Below are 19,694 nucleotides of genomic sequence, written 5' to 3'. Positions count from 1 at the left end.
CCGGCTGCAGCCGCAGTCGCGGTGGCGGAGGTCGTGGCCACCACCACTCCACCACCTGCAGCCGGGCTTGGGACTGCGGCGGCCGCGCGCAACCTGCGGAAGCGACACTCAAGGAAACTGCTCAGCGAGGCTTGGCGGTGGCACCACGCACCCACCGTGCTGCGATTTAGTCTCCTGGAGCGCCGCCGCGGGCTTTGACCGCTACCGCGGTGGGCGGGAAAACCTGCGCCCCAGAGGGCCGCTGGAAATACCTTTCCCCAACAAGCTCTACCCGCATCCCTACTGCTGGCGGGAAGAAATTTAGTGTGCGAAATTTGCAGGGGTCGCCCCAGTTTTAATACCAGGCGCCCTCCACTCCTCCGGATCGGCGGAGTAAAAAGATTCCCGCAGGAAACTGTCTGCCTCTCGGATTGCGGCTTCTTGGGTGATCTGGGGCTTCGCCTGAAGTTGGCTTTGTCGAAAGACATTCGGTTGGGTAGGGGGGGGAAAAGAGACCCTCTATCCATTCGCGCTGTGCTCTGGGAGTCCGTGGGCAAAGCGGCCTACTAGTTCTGGCTCCGCACCTGCCGAGGACAAGAGCCAGTGCTTAAAAAAGAACAGCGGAGGAACCGACAGGCGCGGCCAGCTGGAGCGCTGGATAGTAGAGCCGAGGGAGGGCCAGGAGCGCAGCCGCCCGCGCCAGCCCGCAGGGGTCCTCTCCCACGCTGGTCCGCGCGTGCGGCTGCCTTCAGGACCAAGGGCGTCCTGGCCAGACCTGGGTGCGTGGTCCCAGAGGCCACCACCACTCCAACCCGGGTTCCGGGGGCGTGGCTTTGCGCGGAGGCGGGTTTTAAGTCGCCGCGGGTGTCTGACCGCTCTGACAGGTCCCCAAATTCCTCCCAGTCTCTTGGTCCCTCTGCGCGCTCCAGAGCGCTGGGTGGCACGCTGAGCTTCCCGGGGTCTGGAGGCGTTTCATCGACTCCCACGCGGCCTGGGGCCTGTCTTCTCTCCCAAACCTACTGCCGCGGCACCCGCCAACCTTCGATTCTCAGCCTCAGGAATCCGCACCACTGGCTTCTCTGCGTACTCAGAGCTATGGCTTGGGAGCCCTCCCCACTTTTTCTTTTTCCCTTTTCCTACTCCTCCTAGCTCTGGGCCAAATGGACACCAAATAGCGTAGTGAAGGGGATGGGAACTGTATGCTGACCTCTCAGGAGCACATCTGCAAGCGCTGACCTCATCTTATACCCGAGGCTGGGACCCTGGGCCAGAGACCCTCCGCCTTCCTCACCAAGGGATGATTCTGGCCAGAGACAGCTCTGCGCTGTCAATCCTCGCTCTGGAAGTGGTGACAGCCAAGAACCAGCCGAGGAGGGAGCTCCAGCACACCTCTTCCTCCAAATTAACTGTTTGGTGACTTGTTAGCACTGGGGCTACCACCTCTCCAACCTTCCCGCGAGGCGCCCGGTCACCTCATGGTCCCCCACTCCTCCTCCTTAATTGCTCCCGCCCCCAGCTCCGCCCCGGCTCCCCATCCCAGTGCAATGGAGTTCTCCGAAGGGCGATGAATCGAGCTACAGCTGCTAACTTCGGACCCCATCGCCGCCGCCGGTCACCCACGGCCAGCCCCCCTGCACTCGTCCAGCCGTGGGCGTCGGGAGACCAGTGCCGCAGCCAGGACCCGCCCGACGCTCAGCAGAACCACTGCGCCCAGGCGCCTGGGTGCCTCTTGGAGAGCAAAGGCTGCGCCAAGACACTGAGCCTAGAAGGAGTCTAAGAAGAGCCTGAGCCCGGGAAGTGGGCTGCGTGCCTCAGGGAGCCACAGCTTCTGCAGACAAAAAACCACCACCACGGCTGCGTACCCAAGCTGCGCGAGTTGGCGGGACCGTGGCTCTCAAGGACGCAGGGGTCTGCTGCGATCTTCCAGGAGCCCATTTACCCGGGCGCACTATGACCTGACCTGCGGGGCCCCCTACCAAGGGTTCCTGCTACCAGGCAGCCTAGGATAGAGAAGCTCTCTGCCCAGCTCCTACCAGGACGTTTTCGGGTCTTTGGAAACCCCTTCCTTTAACTGCCTCCCCCAGGTTCTGCGCTTAGCTCCCTTCGGCCCGGCGCCATGGAGCTCTCGGATGTGCGCTGCCTTAGCGGTAGCGAAGAACTCTACACCATCCACCCGACGCCCCCGGCCGGCAACGGTGGGAGCGGCTCCCGGCCACAGCGGCTGCTGTGGCAGACGGCGGTGCGGCACATCACCGAGCAGCGCTTCATTCTCGGGCACCGGGGTGGCAGCGGCGGCGGCGGGAGCGGTGGTTCCCGCAAAGCCTCGAACCCTGTCGGCAGTGGTCCCAATCACCTTGCGCAGCAGCTGTCCAGCGACTCCGCGCTTCCCCTATATTCTCTGGGGCCAGGGGAGCGAGCACACAGCACTGGCGGCACGAAAGTCTTCCCGGAACGCAGCGGGAGTGGCAGTGGCAGCGGCAGCGGAGGCGGGGGCGACCTAGGCTTCCTACACCTTGACTGTGCCCCGAGCAACTCGGATTTCTTTCTCAATGGGGGCTACAGCTACCGAGGGGTCATTTTCCCCACCCTGCGCAACTCCTTCAAGTCTCGGGATCTGGAACGCCTCTACCAGCGATATTTCCTGGGCCAGAGGCGCAAATCCGAGGTGGTGATGAACGTTCTGGATGTGCTGACCAAACTTACGCTCTTGGTCCTTCACTTGAGCCTGGCCTCAGCTCCCATGGACCCGCTCAAGGGCATCCTCCTTGGTTTTTTCACTGGTATTGAGGTGGTGATCTGCGCCCTGGTGGTGGTCCGGAAGGATACCACCTCGCACACATACCTACAGTACAGTGGTGTGGTCACCTGGGTGGCCATGACCACCCAGATTCTGGCGGCTGGCCTGGGCTATGGGCTCCTGGGCGACGGCATAGGTTACGTGCTCTTCACGCTTTTTGCCACCTACAGCATGCTGCCGCTGCCACTTACCTGGGCCATCCTGGCCGGCCTGTGCACCTCGCTGCTGCAGGTGATCCTCCAAGTGGTCATTCCCCGGCTGGCGGTCATTTCCATCAACCAGGTAACTCCTGCCTGTCTTGTTTTCACCTCCGGACTCCCCAGTAAATAGCTTCCACAGAGCCAGGGTTGCTTCACTCTTGAGTCCCCTCCCCCAGCCTGGCACCTAGGTGGCTTTGGTGCCAGTGGGATCTTCTCTCTTTCTTCTTGGAGAAAGTGGAACTAAATGACCTCTCAAAGTTTCTGCCAGCTCTACCCTTTCATTCTGACATCAGCTAAAAAAAAAAAAAAAAAGATTTATTTCTGCTACACACTCCCCCAGGGTCTGCAACAATCTCTGGCGCAGGTGACAGAAGGAGGAGAAGCACCCAGATTTAGAAGGTGACCCTTAGTTAAGAGATTAACTCACTAGAGTCAGAGTCACCACAGAATGTTGTAAGGAACTCTGGGATTCACAATTGGGATTGTGCATTTCTCCATGCCACAATCCTCAGCTCTAGAAGGAACCAATGTTTGTTAAACATTGCTGGTACTGGATTCCCTACAAATGTCTGCTCACCCAATCCTATGACATGATTTTATTTGGGAACTTTTATTGCCTTGGAGACCTAACATGATTATCTTCTCTCATTATCATATCCAACCCCAGTGTATAAATCAAACTCAAGAGTTGAAGGATGCCAGGAGTATTGGCAAAGAACTAAAGTTTTGATCAATTGAAAATGGGCATTTTGATGTAGATGGTTTGTAATATTTAGGGGAAATCTCATTCATTAGGTTTCTTTCTCCTTTCTCCCCACTTTTCTTCTCTTTTCTCATTAAATATAGATGTGTTTGTGTGAACAAACTTCTCATTGTCTATGGATGAGGAGGTGTACAAAGACTCCATTGTTTAAATTCACTCAAACCAATTGATAATTAATGACCTGACACTTTCTTTACCAATCATCTGGGGAATGCATTTGGGGGCTTGTCAATGATGTAAACATACCAATGGCAATGTTTTTAGATAGAAGGCTGATGTGAGGTACTTGGGCAAGGTGGGCATTTTGCCCATTCCTGCCCCATCCCCAACCTCTTCTGTCCTCTTCTATCACTTTTGCTGTATTAGAAGATGTACTCCTCTGCCTTGTGGTTGAGTTTGAATAGATAGTTCTCGGACTAAACAGGCAAAGCACTACTGAAAATTATGGACAATTTTTAGATTGCCAACCCCATTAGGGTGCTTTACTATCATTGATCTCTAGGCTTCTACTTGATTCAGCCTTGTCTCTTCTGATGGCTCTATATCCATTTGCTCAGGTTACTTATCTGGTTGGCTGCCCTTTCAGTGCTTTTTGAAGTGTTTCTGGATAAAGCAGAGAGCATATAAAATACATGACTGTGATCATCAGGCATGAAATTGGAAAATAAGAACCTATAAGGGTCAATCCACTGAATGTGTCCCTTATAAAAGACAAGAATGAATATTTTCTCAAAATTGTCATTAACCTTACAAATAATAATGTTTCAATTGGGGAGAAAGAGTAATATTATTTATTTGAGATGGCATAAAATTATCCAGTGTATTAGCTGTTTCTCAAATCTGTATACACATAGATCTGAAACACAATATATATGAATCTATTTTCACCAAAGCTCTTTCTTTCTTTGCATTTTTTTATTATTTATTTAGATATCAGCATTATCTTTTCTTTATTCTCTTGCTCTTCTTTTCCTCCCCTGCCAGTCCTCTTTTTTTCTTCCCATTTCCTTCTGTCTTTAAAAATCTAACTCATTATGAGTTGTTTTCACAATATACCATAACTATCTGATCATGTGCAGAAAATTCCATTTCTTATAAGCCACCACTCTTCACACAGTAGCCTTTCTTGGTACATGCTACTAAAAGACTTCTTCAAGTAAGTTTGGAGTAGTATTTAGAATAACACATCCTAAGTGGCAAATTACGAATATTTTCAAAGTTCTAAGTATAGAGATCTTTTCCTTGCCAAGTGAATCCAGAAAGGAAATTTTGGCTCCATATTTGTTTTATACTCTACTCAAATACTACCAGATGGAAGATTAAAAATAACCCCCATGTCTCCCCACTCCCACCCCATAAGGAACAGCCCTCCACTGTGAAAACTGAGGTCCTGATTCATGTAAACCAAGCCCATCCACCTTCCTGATTGGGTAGGATTGTAGATAAACTGTGGTTTCCTAGGTCCAGCCACCTGTCACAAGATTGGAGGAACAACCAGAGCGCTCTCCCCTCAGTAGGTGCTGAAAGATCCCTTAAACATTTTCCTTTGGTGCCCTCTAGGGGTTTAAGCGTCTTTCCTAGATCTTGTAGATAGATGAAGGGGGAAATTAATCTCCTTTAAAAATGTCTGTGATTTTTGAAGAGATACTGTTTAGTTTTCCCTATTTGATAGTATATGCAACACCCTTCAAAGCTGATGCTGACATTTAATAGCACCTAAAGTAAAATCCTAACTCCTCACCATAGCCTACTCCATCCTCTGCTCTAAGTTGGTTGCTGCTTCTCTCTCAATTGGTTTCCTTCTCTACTTCTCCTCAAACTTGAAGTACTGTGTCTATTTTAAGTCTTTCAAATGTCCCAGGTCTTTTCTACTTCTGGGCCATTGTTCTTGCTGCCTAGAACAAATTTTCCCAGGTCTTCATAGGATAAACACATTCCTATGATCATAGACTCTCAAAATCCAATCTCTCTAATTCATGAGTTGTTTTAATTTCTCTAAAGAAGGTACACCATAGATGCAAGAGTGTTGTCTATCGTATTTGCCATTTTATCTTCAGCATCTATAAAAATGTCAAACATACAGTAGATAACCAAGTCACAAAATGAATGAACTTATTCATCATATGGGTGATATTATAGAATGTACAAGTGCCCTGTATTGTGCATACACATGCATACACATACAGGCACACAGTTAAATTATATGTGTGTAAGGCAGTCTCTTTCCCTCAAAGATATTTTTGAAAAATCAAAGCACAATGCATTACATTTGTATGATATTTTGCATGTTACTATGGGCCTTTATGTGTGATGATAAAGGCCTTTATGATGTCAAATAGATGGTTCCTTAATTTTCATTTTAAAGTAAAATGAAAGATTCTTAGAAAAGGGACATCCTGAATATCAGGAGCCTAGCAAGTGGTGAGGGCAAGATGCAAACCCTGGCTCCAATGCCAGTCATTCTTGAGCAGCCATTCAAGGGTTAGCCTTTTGAACACAGCATTTGGAATCGTTCCAGAGTGAAGAGAACCTGTTTCACTGTTCATCAGTAATGCCTCATATAGTTCATGAATGAACATCTAATGAAGAAGCCAAAGGGAAATTATGAGAGAAAAATGACAGAATTGCTAGGCAAAGATTCTTTGTAACTAGCTCATCGTCATGCTCAGCTGGAGGCAAATTTGTCAACCAAAGGCCATAAGCCCTAGAATATCATCTTTCTCTACATTAATCTTAATTCCCTTTAAGAGGATGGCTCAGGATGAATGTAGCATTTCCAAAATCAGGAAACTGAAACGAGAGTAGGGAGTCAACACACCTTGGCAACTGTTTCACTTCACTGGATATGTCATTTTCAGGAGTAATAAATGAGCCGATGATTGCATTCCCTTAATCCAAGCCATGCGGCTCTGCTTCTCCTCTGTTCCTCCTGCGAGAAATCACATCTGTGGCTTGACAGGGCAACAACCACACTTCACATCTCTGCAGACACACAGTATGAAGAGACAAAGCCCGTTGTCAATTTGAATTGCAACTGTAAATACAGGATGGAACCTAAAAGGGGCCATCTGGGAGGCTCCTCACCAGCAAAGACATGGTGTATGTTTTCCCACTCAGTTAACAATTAGGCTAAAATCATTAACTTCCCGCCCAAATGAAGAGATTATGGTCCAGGGCAGATATGATTACCCATTGTATTTTCTGAACTGAGTGACACTGGAATTATTTAAAGACCTTCCAAAGTTTCAAAGCTCAGTTTGAAGGACACCTTTCATTTCACCTGACCAAGCTCAGCAATGGGAAGCTCTAGGGCTGTAGTTATTCCTTCTTTGAAAACGCCACCCAATTTGACTTTGATCAGCTTGCGTATGTGATTCAAACCAATGACAGGAATGCCTTCCCCAGACTCTCAGACCCTGATATGTTTGTTGATCCTGCCAGTTCAATGTATTCATCAGAAAATTCATTAGAAGATGACATTACATACATAAATAAAATATTAATCATAAGGTTATATTTACTAGGTTCTTTCATAGGGTAGATCAGTTCTAAGCACTGTTGCTATAATTAACATTTTACTCTATTTTAATTGCTGGTGGCAATAATAAGAGCTACCTAACATTTGAAAGTCATCTCATTCTCATTCTTCAGCTCATTAGTGATAAGATAGTGGAAATCATTTATTTATTGGAAAACTGAGAGGCAGCAATGTTTAACCAGAAGATTGCTGCATTAGGCTTTCCTCTGGGGGATTCTAAAATGTTACAGCTAGTGGCCAATTAGTTTTCTGTGCCTGTAAGTAAGGTGGATAAGCGGAAGTGTCAGAGTGGAGGTGATTTCTCCAAGATAACTCTATAAGCAGAGGCAGCCAGGTATGCAAATCCAGGTCAGTGAGTGCTCAAGGTCATTCTGTCACATTTGAATTTCCCTTACAACATTTTCTTTCCTGTCTTATATGTATCCTGTCAAACAGCAGAGTCTAGCACCAGAAAATGCTAATTAAGTAATGATCCTTAAACCTGCCTAACAACAAGGGACATTTAGTCTACCATTTGACCCTTAAAAAATCCTTTAGGAGAGAGTCAGTTTTTCATATTGAGTAAAATAATGGAGCATGGTATGAGCAGATGAGGGTTAGGAGAGAAGAAGCCTCTATGGGGGGCTTGAATATGCATGTCTGATTACTTAAACGAAGGGCTGACTTCACAGTGAAGATAAACCTGTATAATGGAATTACCAACAACTTCCCCATTTATACAATTTAAACGTAAGTGTAGGATATTATATGTTCTTTGTCTGTGTCTAAGGCTCTTTGTAGCTAACTCAAATCAAATAAAAGGAATCTTGTGAGCACTTAATGTACGATAAATGGCATGTAACTTAAATCACCCCAATTAGGTAGTTGCTACTAAGGTAAACACTCACTTCAGAACACATAAATATCCATTAGGTGAATGTGGCTGGGATCTGCTTAATACACCTCACTGGTTGGTATGTTACACTCTCCAGGACCCTAAACACCTCCATTATTACCTCCATTTCTATACATTCCCTTAGCAAATTCACACAGGCTTTAAGAAATAATTGCAACATCCCGGCATGTCTGAGAAAAATGACTTTCAAAAACAGATTTGAGTGTCAACCTTCCCAAGAGGTTCCTCTGAATGCCAGAAAATGGAGACATTATTCTCTCTTCCTTGTGAAAAATACGCAATTGCCCTTTTCATCCTTTCTTTCCCTCTCTGTCTATCTCTCGTGCATGCTCTGTCTCTTCCTTCCTTTTTCTTTTCTTTTTTCTCCTCTTTCTATCCTACGGGAGGAGAACAGGCTTTGTAAAGGGTATTTTTAATGACAGCTGCAATGACCAATTAAATCCCTCCAACCCTGGCCTGAACACAGCTTTGCCCTGGAGTCTCAAATAGATTTTGTGTCTGTGTATTTAGAGAGAGTTGTAAACTGATTGTGTGGTGTGTGCTTTGCAAGATTGAATTATGAATTTGTTTTCCTTCATATCCGGTAATATCACCTGACTGGTATCAGTGGGCCAGAACATAATTAGATTAGAACTGGGAAGACTGGGGGCCTCTGCTTCTGGAGCAGCTGCTGCAATGTCGTGCTAAGTAGGACGAATGCATTAGTCATATTTACACTTTGATGATTGATGGCATTTTAAGAGCTCATCAAAAATAAGTGAAACCAAGCATAAAAAGAAAAAATTATCAAAAAAAAAAAAACAGTTTATCCCAAATTCAGTACTGCTAGCAACATCTAATCAAAGGACATTGCTACAATCATCAGAGGTGACATTTCACTGTTATCTAAATATTTCTTGGGATGCTAATTTATTCATTTCACAAGTATGTCTATTTGAGTTGATCCTACATGTGTTTATTTCCAGAGCATAGAAGACACTATTCATCTTAAATCTCTCCTCTTACCAGAAAATGGGCACAACATTGATTCTCAGAGAGACCAGGAGACCCAGAATATACACAGTTGGGCAACACATCAGTTCACTTGACAGTTTCTTCTGAAGCATATTCTTGGTTTTGTCTCTGGGCTGAAATTAAAGTAACAGAACCTAAAGGTTGGCAACAGTATTGGAGTTTGGAGAGTGTTTGCAATACCTTGGTTTGAACCTCAGTTAGCCAGATAATGGGCTATATAAATCAAATCTTCCCCAGGATTTCCTTAGGGCTAGAATGCAGGAATGCTGCTCTCACCAGCCACCACCAAGCAGGAAAAGTCTGTATAATCTGCCCTGTGCTTCCCCAGGAAATGTAATTGGATTTACACACTCCAATTCTATCATGTGAGTTTTGTTTATGAAGGACTATTTTAAGAAGTCAGGTCACTTAAGCAGCGCTTCAGAAGCCAGCTTTTCTCACTGCAAGATTTTTCACAGTCAGCTCTGTGGGGTGGAGGAAGAATGCAGAGTGGATTAATTAACCATGGAGATGCCAGACATTCTGTGGGAGGCCCAGCCACATCCTGGGCCTAATGAAGGCTGTTTTATCATCAGCAAATGCCTCCATGGGTTACCTTCTCAGCAAACCAACTGCTTTATGGCACATGTGGTCAGATAAACTTGCATCTGCTGGTTTCTTTGATATCTATGCATTGGACTCTGAATAGATGCCTGTAATTTGAATCTCATTTGGCTAGATCATACATTTTAATACATGTAAAGCATTGCACATCTAGGAGTTCCCTTTTACCCCACCTCCTGCCTTACAGCCCTAAACTCTGGTGTTTCACTTTGCAAAATGTATCTGAAGCACAAAACCCCCCACAACAGGACCTGATAAAGTTATGCATGGTGAAGGCTGGAGCTAGATATGCAATAAATCACATTGATGTTTTATGGTTTCTCTTTCAACAAGAGAAGGTTTAAAAGTGCCATCTCTATATAAAAGGCATACCCATGTAAGATTTTCACATTAAAAAAAGAAATTATAACCAATTTGTAAATAACCCATCTTTGTCCTGTGCCAGCTGGTTTTCCAGTTAACTAGAGCAGACTATTTCAGAATCAGAATCTTTCCTTTGATGTGTGTATGTGTGTGTGTGTGTGCATGCCTGTCTATGTGCTTGTATGTAGAGTAAACATGATTGCTTATAAAATAGACACTACTGAGGATTAGGCAATGCAGAATCCAAATACATAATGATGCAACACATAAAATCAAACAGAATGAGAGTAAAAACCACCACCAGCAACAAAACATGAGGATAACACCCCTGGAAGGCCTGAGAGTAGAAGGGATATAGAAGGAAGGTATGACTGTCCTCCTTGTTTGGGGTTCTCCCATGACAAACAGTCTGATTATTTTATATAGTCTCCTATGGGATGGAATAAAGACCAACAGCCATTACAGCAGAAGAAACTTTGGTTTACTGAAAGGTGAGGCTTTATCCAGGGTTTTTTGAAGTGATGAGCTTCCTGTCATGGGATTCATCAAGGCAAAGCTGTACATAGAACAATCCATCAGGGATGTCACACAGGAGATTCCTGGATAGGGAAGTCTTTCCCCCAAGGTCAATTGAAAGCAGTAGCTATATCTACTAGCCATCATGGTACTCTGCTGGCAGGAGAAAGGAAAAGGCAAAGGGCATTAGGTGAAAACTCTAAAGGAACATGTCACCTGACTTTGCTGAGCTCCTCTGAAATACTTGCCCAACAAAGCCTGTTTATATTTTAGGGACCAGAATTATGACCATAAATAAGAAATGTTGAAAAAAATAGACTTTACTGCCTCTTAAAAACATCAGGATTGGGTTAGAAAGAATGAAAGAAGCAGGACTGAGTAGGTAAAGTATTCACAGATAGGTATTGGCATCCTGCTGGGGTCCCGGTCCGGGACACAGAGGTGTACTATTAGATCAGGCTGTTACTGCATTGGAGCTGAAACTGGGATGGGTCTGGGGAGGAAGTTTGTGACTCTAGGACAAAGGTTGGCAGGTTTATATCTGGCTGTTAGACACATCGAGAGCACAGAACTCAGCAAATATTTTACACAAATGCAGGTCTTTCATTCCTTTTACTACAATCTTCTAAAGCATGAAACTCCAGACCTGCAGTGGCTTTCTCTTAGATGTGAAAGGAAAGGTCGGACACTAGAAGAAGTCGAAGACATGGTAGACAGGTGTGGCCCTTCCTTCCTGGTTAAGAACCTGGAAGGGCTGCCAGTTCAGTCATTTGAGCATCACCTTAACACAAACCAAATTACTCACAAGCCTGGTGACCTGCAGACATGGTCATGCTCCCTAAGGAGCATCTGCCTCATATTAGGCAAGGTCCAGCTGGTCTGCACTTCTGAGGACTCCCGTTTACCCTGTTCACAATGACCTCTGCTAAAAATTGAGAAACTGCTCTGCGGCTCCAGACAATCCATTCCCATAAAGCAAGGGCAGACAGGGAGCCTAGGCAAGGCTCAAGGTTTTTTCCTTGGTGCGTTGCTGCACCCTGTGTTCTCCTCTATATCAGCAATGTCCTGATGTTCCCCTGTGCCCGCCAGACTGTGAGTATCTGGGTTCAAGGATTGTATGGCATTCATGTTTTGTGCCCTAACACCTATAATAGCACATGGCACATGGACAACTCTGAATAGCACACTTTTAGATGGATGGAATGAACGAATGTGACATGACCACCGCCTTCCCCCTGACCACCTCTACCGCACACACAGCCACACAGTCATCATCAGGGAATGAGAAAATGACAAAATAAACCAGTTTCTCTATTCAATACAGGCAAAAATACATCTGAAATGATCCCATGATGTGCTTTGTACAGGAAGTCCCAGGCCGAGTTTTGCTACACATACGCTAAAGAAGTTAAGTAATGTGAAACAAACTTGACATAATTAAACAGATCATTAAAATTTTAAAAGGGAGGGGACATAGACCAGGATTATCTCTTGGTGCTTGTCCATTCCTAATGATTTGAAATCCCTCAGGCCCTTCCATTCTAAGTCCAAGCATAACACAAGTGTGCTTCTATCCCTCTCTGTCTTCTTTGCTCTTGGACACCTTGCCTCTGAATCCCAGTTCCTGGGTCAGCTCAGTGCTTCATGGCACATTGAAAACCTCCTCTTCAACTTGATGTCCAGTGAGGCCTTTCTAGTCCAATGCTTGCCTACTGGCCCTTTACAGTTGTGTCTGAGGGCAGCAGAAGGTGCTCCCTCCTTCTGATCTGACTCCTGATGCTCCATTCACAGGAGGCTGGTATCCCTCCCCTCAAGGGAAGGACATTGAGCCAAGCAGGTTGGCTTTGCTGGCATCAAAGCTAGACAATTTTTTAGATTGCTGTTTTCTGCAACTTAAAATCTGTCATGTAAAGACCAGGTTGTACCCTAACTGGACCAGTTTATCCGTAGACTCAAAAGCAAACTTAAAGCCTGATTTTAGGTATTAGAACCCAATGCAGTTGCACTTTCGGTTTTGAATTATGTGAAATATTATCCTACTTAGTTCATTTTTCTACCATCCATTATTTCAAGAAACAAAATCAATGAGAACAAGCTTGTTATCTTCTAAGCTCAAAGTCAAAATCCTCCACACTCTTGGGCAAGCCTTGGGTGGTGGGCAGCCCAATTGAGAATGGCCTCATGGCTCCAAGTGGTCAGCCAGTGTTCAGTGAGTACAAAGTCTCTCCTTTTTAATTTATGAGGCAGAAATTCTGCCCTTGTCTCCTACCAAGTGAATAATGACATCATGCACAGCTCTTGGGGCCCTGCCCAAGCTATCTCAGCCAGAGAGGAGCTGTGCCAATGGATAGTTAGAGATATTTTTGAAACTATGTAAGTACATTTCCTTAAAAACAGAAACCACAAATTCTCATCCTATTTTCTGCTACGGATTTTTCTCAGTGACTTTGGCCAAAGAAATGGCTTTGGCTTCTTTGGGTGAAAATTTTTATATATATAAACATTATGAAGGGCTTCTCACCCTCCTCTGACTGCATTCCCCTTTACCTGCGTATGCATTCCAACTTCTGCCTTGTGTTTCTGCTCTTGGCCACCATGTCCCTCTTGCCAATTGGGCTGAGCTTCACAAAGTCTGGGGTGGTACCCATGTCACTGCTGAGTCTCTGTATCATAGTCTGGTGCTGGTTACATACTCTCTCTTTCTCAGGAGTCTTTGGAACTTGCTCTTTAATTCACCTCTTTAATGTAGGAGCTCCTTAAGTTTCCATTCCATTAGCTGTCCCTTCTCTCACACCACACCCCTCCCTGGACAGCCACCTGCCTCCTTCGGTTCACAACCTTGTATCTGTGTGCAGATCACTCCTAACTCTATATATCCCACCAGTCTTCTTTGCTAAGCATAAGACTGGACACTCTAGTAACCTACTGGATGCCATCACTGGAGTGTCCCATAGACAATCCAACCTGAACAAGCCCAAAATCAACTCCCTCCTGCTCAACTTCATTGTGGAATTCTGATGGTTTAATCCATTGCTGGTCAATCCATAGCTCTACATTCTGCTCTTCCCATTCTACTGCAGTCCCTTGTCCCCACTATTTCTCAAATCTTTCATTCTTCTTGTTTCTCCATACCACTCCCACCCCTCCCCACAGTGTGTGCTGTTCCCAAGTGCTAGCATACCCTCCATATGACTCCACTGGTAAGTCTACTGCTTTCTATCATCACCAGTCACCTGCACACCCCATGCTGGCTTCTGTGTGTGTTTTCCAGGACATCTCTTCTTGTTCTTCCTTGTCTGGAAAAATTTTCTCAGGTGTCACCAGTTTCAAGAAACCTCTCCTGCACCCCTTCACTAAGACAGGTGCTGGCTTAAAAATAAAGGGCACACATTTAAGCAGAGAATCGTATGTGTTTAACTTTGAAAATTTGAGCTCAGATTCAGTGTTCCAGGGGAAAAGGGGCAAGCAGATGTTATAGAATTTGACAAAGAGACAAGCAGTCCTTCAATTAAGACTGTCTTGGTGGGAGAGGATGTGTGATAGGGATTGCCCTGTGCCTGACCTGCTCATCTCACAAGGAGAGGAACAGGGTATGGATTCAGACAGCCTGAGACTGATCTGTCATTTGTCCATTTCATGATACTGACAAGGGCCTCAATCTTTATGTACAAAAGATCTACACAGTGAAAACTACAGAACCCTAAAGAAAGAAATCAAAGAAGATCTTAGAAGATGGAAAGATCTACCTTGCTCTTGGATAGGCAGAATTAATATAATCAAAATGACCATACTATCAAAAGCACTATACAGATTTAGTGCAATTCATTTTCTTCATCTATAATCTGTGTGTATTAGTTCATTAGAGATGAACTAACACACACAGATTATTTAGATCAAGGCCTGGTGAAGAGTCATGAGTTACATTTTGTTATTAGAATTTAAATTTCAAAATGGTCACTCTTTTTCTTTGACTTCTCTGCTTTGAGTGGCCTTTCCCAGGCTTTGCCTGCCTTAATCGGGGTCCTATAGACCACTGCTTCCTCAACTTTAATGTGAGTAGGAATCAGTTGGGGTTCTTGCCACAGTTTAGGGTTAGGAGGAACCAGGGAGTCTGCATTTCTAATGAGTGGCCAGATGCAAGAATCTCCCAGTTTGCAGACCATGATTTGGGGGAAGGGCTTTGGAATTGAGTTTTCACTCCATAAGGTGAGTTTACATCCCTCTCTGTCCACAGGGCTTTTGTCTGTCCCTGTACATTTGTCTTGGTCCTTTTGGGGGCTTCAGGAACAAAATACTGTAGACAGCATGGCTCATAAACAAGCATTTATTTCTCACGGTCACAGAGGTGGGGAAGCCTGAGATCAAGGAGCCATAAATTTGGGGTGTGGTGAGGGCCTGCTTCCTGGTTCATGTGGCCACCTCAGGACACAGCAGCCCTCTAAGGCCTCTTTGTAAGGACATTAATACCATTCATGAGGGTTTTACCCGAATGACCTAATCCCCTCCCAGAGGCCCCACCTCCTAAAATCGTCATCTTGGGGTTAGTAATTCAATATATGAATTTGAAGGGGACACATTCAGACAACAGAAACATTCTTGCATAATTTATTAGTTCATTCCTTCATTTAATTTTTTAATCCTCCATAAGACAAATATTTATGGAGTACCACGATGTGCTAGTGCCAGCAGCAGGGACACTGCAGGGAGGAAAGCAACTGAAGATCCTGTTATTAAAGAAATTACAATGTAGAGCCAGGGCGGCCATCAGTCAAATATGGCCCATATAAGTGACTATTCCAGGCTGAGTTAGGTGCTGCGAAGCCAGGTTTGCTGCAGGGTGTGACAGAAATGAAGCATCAGCATGCAAAATTTAGCCAGGCACTAATTCTCAGGTACCACCCCTGCACTCCTGTGACCCTGCAAGGGGGTGATTCTTTAAATGCCACATGCCAGGCAGAGAGCTGGCCTCCTTCCAGTCCTGGGCCTCATTTTCCTTGAAGAGGAAAAACCTGACTAGAACTGAGATGAAGAAATTATGCTTAACAAAGACCTGAAGAAAGAACAGGGGTTAGCAGGTCCTACTGGAACTGCATTTTCCTTGTTTCTGCTACTAAACCATGTGCTCTTTGAGGACAGATACTGTCCCTCTGTATGTCCCTGGCACATTGTGAGGGAATGTTATAGAAAAACCTTGTGGAGTAGATGCCTGACCAATTACATCAGCATTGGTATTGCTGCTTCCTTGTTGAAAGATAAGGGTGCTGAGCTCAGAAAAACCACCCCATTTCTCTCTGGTCATGTGATCAACAATGGATTCCATCCACAACTGCCTAATTCCATCCACAACTGTCTCATTCAGAAGCTGCTCCCTGGATTTGATAGTTTGTTACAACCTCTTGGTCTCAATTAACTTTGCTAGTTTCAGATATAATGAAAGAGAAAAGAAATTTGTCTTCCAAATAATAGCAATGCTTATAATGATATTTATTGCTCTGTGAAGCCAGGGAAATAATGCATTATATTAAAAACACCATCTGAATACTCACTAAAGACTGCCTCAGATTGTGCATCCAGCACAGTGCAACTTTGCACAAGCCAATCAACCTGCCTTGGCTGCAAAACAAATTCCACACAGCTCTCAAATTCTGTCACTTTGAAATGATTTCTGAATTTCCTCACAGCTCCAAAAATTTTTATTTCCATGAGTTATAATGGATGTGGATGTGGAGATTTCTGTTTTCCTGATTGATTTGGCTCCCATGATCAGATAAGAACAATTCTTATAGCAAATGCAGCTCATCCAGGTCTTTGACCTCTCAGACTCTGAGGAAGAGAACTCTAAGTAATGATTTTCCAAACACTGAGAGAAATAGGAGATGGTATTTAATATTTAATTTCTCCTACTGGTTTAATCACATCAGCACCATCCGTTGTAAAATTATGTGTCATTTGATTTGATCTGAAGGAACTATTGACTGTGGTCTTTATTGGACAACTGTTTATTTTGAATATCTTATTAGTGAATTCATGGCACTTGTCAGAATTGCCAATTTGACTTTTTCCAAGTGTACATGTTAGCTGTGATCAGCAGGCTATTTTGTGTCAATGCTGCTCAGCAGTGACAGACCTGGGCATGACACCACCTGAATATCCACAACCTGAACACAGGCTTCTGTGGAGTCCCCCGATGAGGGTCTATGAGCCCCAGGACACAGACAAGGTGGCCTTGAGGAGCTCACTCACTTAACCCTGCTGTCGAAATGTCAGCACTCACAAATAAAGGAATTAAAGAATAAGAAAGGTTTAGAACCAATAAATGGCAGTGAACAAGTGCTGGATGGTGTTATTATTACTTCTGCACCACAGCTGCGTCTGATGTGGTCACACGGCAACAGCCTGCCTTGCTTTGTTGTTGGCCTGACAGTGATATATGGAGTGCATCTACCTGTTAATCACCTGAATGGTAGATGTCACCAGTGGAAGGGCCCTGCACCCACACTACGGCTGGCGTGATCGTTGCATGCTACAAGCAAGACCCCCACCTCCAGACGAGAAGATGACACTCAAGCTGCACTATGCTTCAGGGCTCCTCCCATGTACCAAAGTCACCCTCTGCCATGTGTCCAGATCCTTCTCATAGGAAGAAAAACAGTTTTATTCTCAATACTGATAATGTCTTCCCATGGGGAAATCCTCCAATATGCCATGTCCTTCATATTGTGGAAAGTAGATATAGATCTCCATTCAACTAGCCATTGATTTAAGGTAATTTGAGTGTTTAAAGGTTGAAAACATTCTACTTTATGAAATTTACTGTGTCAGGCCCATCTCATGAACATGGGCATATTTCAGACTGTGAATTTATCCCATTATCAAACAATCATTTAATCACAGCAAAACTAATCCATTGCCAAAAATTTAATAGGAAAACTCATAGTGAGGTAAATATCAGGTTCCTTCCAACAAGTGGGATGGACAAAAGAAGAACTTTAGACCAAGAGCAGTTCCTTTTTCAAGCTGATAAATCAACTCCTAAAATATTAAACCAAGGAGAGTGGTACTGCCATGTTGGACAAGCAGGGAGATCCCCCTCTGCTCTCTCCTTGCACACGCCATCTTTGCTCACAATTTCTATGGCACCACCAAGCTCCCACTGAGCCCTGTGTGAGAACCACCCCTTCAGTAAGCACCGCTGAGGCCTGTGGCTTATGTCTGGTGTTCCTCGAGGGAGAGTGAGATGGAAGAACACAAGAGAACACAAGTGCATTTGACAGGGACTCCTTGGTGTTGGCATTGGTGATAGTTGCACTTTCTACCATTAGGTAATGGTATTCTTGCCCTGTAGTTTTGTAACCTTCACTTTGAAGACAGTGAGGATCAGAGAGACTGATCTGACTGAAGTTATTCCATTGGGGTGTGGCCAAGTGAGCATTTTAATTCAAGTAAGTTGGCTCCAAATATAAATGGGTTTCCATGGGCTCCCTCCACCACCATCTTGTACATGCCAGGTGGCCATCTAAGTAAATGTTTAATTATAGTTTGTAATCCCACTATTTATCAATCATCTATTGAGTGCTAAACTCAAGAGATGCAAAGTTGAAAAGGACGTGCTTCCCACTCTTGAGTCATTTAAACTACCAGAAAAAGAAGGCAAAAAATAAAAGTGTACATGCTGATACCTGAAGCTCCTCCCACCAGAGCTATGATGGATTTCATTCTTTCATGGGTTACATTCCTTAATGCTGTAAAAACTTGGGAACTGGTTGGTATATTCCTTCACCTAGCCTTCTGCACATGCTAACGTTTAGGGAGGAAATTCAGATTTAGAAGAGTTCCAAGTTCTGATGACTTCACAATTCACCATCTTTCTTCAGGACCAGTATAGTGAGCATAGCAGATGGAAAATGAAAAAAAAAAATCATTACATAATTTATCAAAATATAAAAAACAAGCCTTATTTTACCCAGATTCCTACTAGCAGAAATAAATGTCTTTCTTTGATGCTTCTACTCCTCAAAGCAGTCCAGACTTAGTTGCCCACATAATTCTGAATTACCATAAATTGTTTCATGTGCATTAAAAATAAAAGTCATGTGAGGGCATGATGACTGTCCATGTGGTTGCATTTCAGAGAGTGCTGGCCATAGCATGCATCGTCACTTTTTCCTTGCATAGAGAACCAATATTTCATCTTGAGGGGTAATATACCCATCTGCATTAATGGAGGATTTAAGAAAGAATTTTAAAATGCTAAATCCATCTGGGAAACCCACCAGATTTTTGCCCACCCCTCCCCCCGCCTCCTTTACCTATCTTTCTGCCATCTTTTTCCACCAGCTCTAATGGACTACTAGAAGATAAAGAAGTCTTAATGAGGATGGTAGATGACAAAGAAGTAGGAATCCTGGGATACTCATTATACTGTTAGATCACCACATCAGCCCCAGAGTTCTACTCTTAGGTTGTTTTCTAAGTGATATAAAATATACTCCAGTCTTGTTTAATCCAATTTTACTTCAATTCTATATTACCAACTTCCAAGTGCAATTTCTAATCAATACTAGCTTCAAAATATATTCATATTCATGGTGTATCATCTGATAAATAAACATTGACTAATACTTGAGACAAATTGCAATTGCTATTCTGACTTATATTTGGCTATCTTATCATCTAAGACAAAACTTCTGATCATCTAAGACAAACTGAGCAAGGAGAGCCATTTTCATTTTATGAGTATATTTTTCTGGCTTTTTCCCCCCCTCCATATATGAGATTTAGGAAACATAAAGAGACAGATCAGATGTTATATCATCTGATGTATAATTTATGTCACTTGAACAAATGCCAGGCAACAATCATGGCTGGAGAAGACAGGTGGGACTGTTTCCCAAGGGAAGAGCTGAATGCCTTCCTATTTATAATTCTTTGAAAGTGTACTAGGCCTTGTGAGATTAAAAAGCCATCCCTGACGGTGTTCAGCCAAAGCCAGATGCCTACCACCAGGGATTTGGGGCAAAGGAGAA

General features: G+C 44.3%; 1 protein-coding gene across 2 annotated transcripts in view; it reads left to right on the top strand.

The window, feature by feature from the left end:
• Positions 1-19,694, top strand: part of Adcy8 (adenylate cyclase 8) — a 221,257-nt gene that overhangs the window by 882 nt on the left and 200,681 nt on the right. For both annotated transcript variants that reach the window (XM_015486609.2, XM_015486608.2), the window contains exon 1: positions 1-3,058. This exon is cut by the window's left edge and continues 882 nt beyond it. In XM_015486609.2, coding sequence (XP_015342095.1) covers positions 2,096-3,058 — 963 coding nt within the window. In that variant the 5' untranslated portion in view covers positions 1-2,095. The remainder of the gene's footprint in view (positions 3,059-19,694) is intronic.

The sequence above is a fragment of the Marmota marmota genome, unplaced genomic scaffold (assembly GCF_001458135.2).
Source record: "Marmota marmota marmota unplaced genomic scaffold, marMar, whole genome shotgun sequence".
In the NCBI taxonomy this organism is placed as follows: Eukaryota; Metazoa; Chordata; class Mammalia; order Rodentia; family Sciuridae; genus Marmota; species Marmota marmota.
This window is presented reverse-complemented; position numbering and strand designations above follow the sequence as displayed.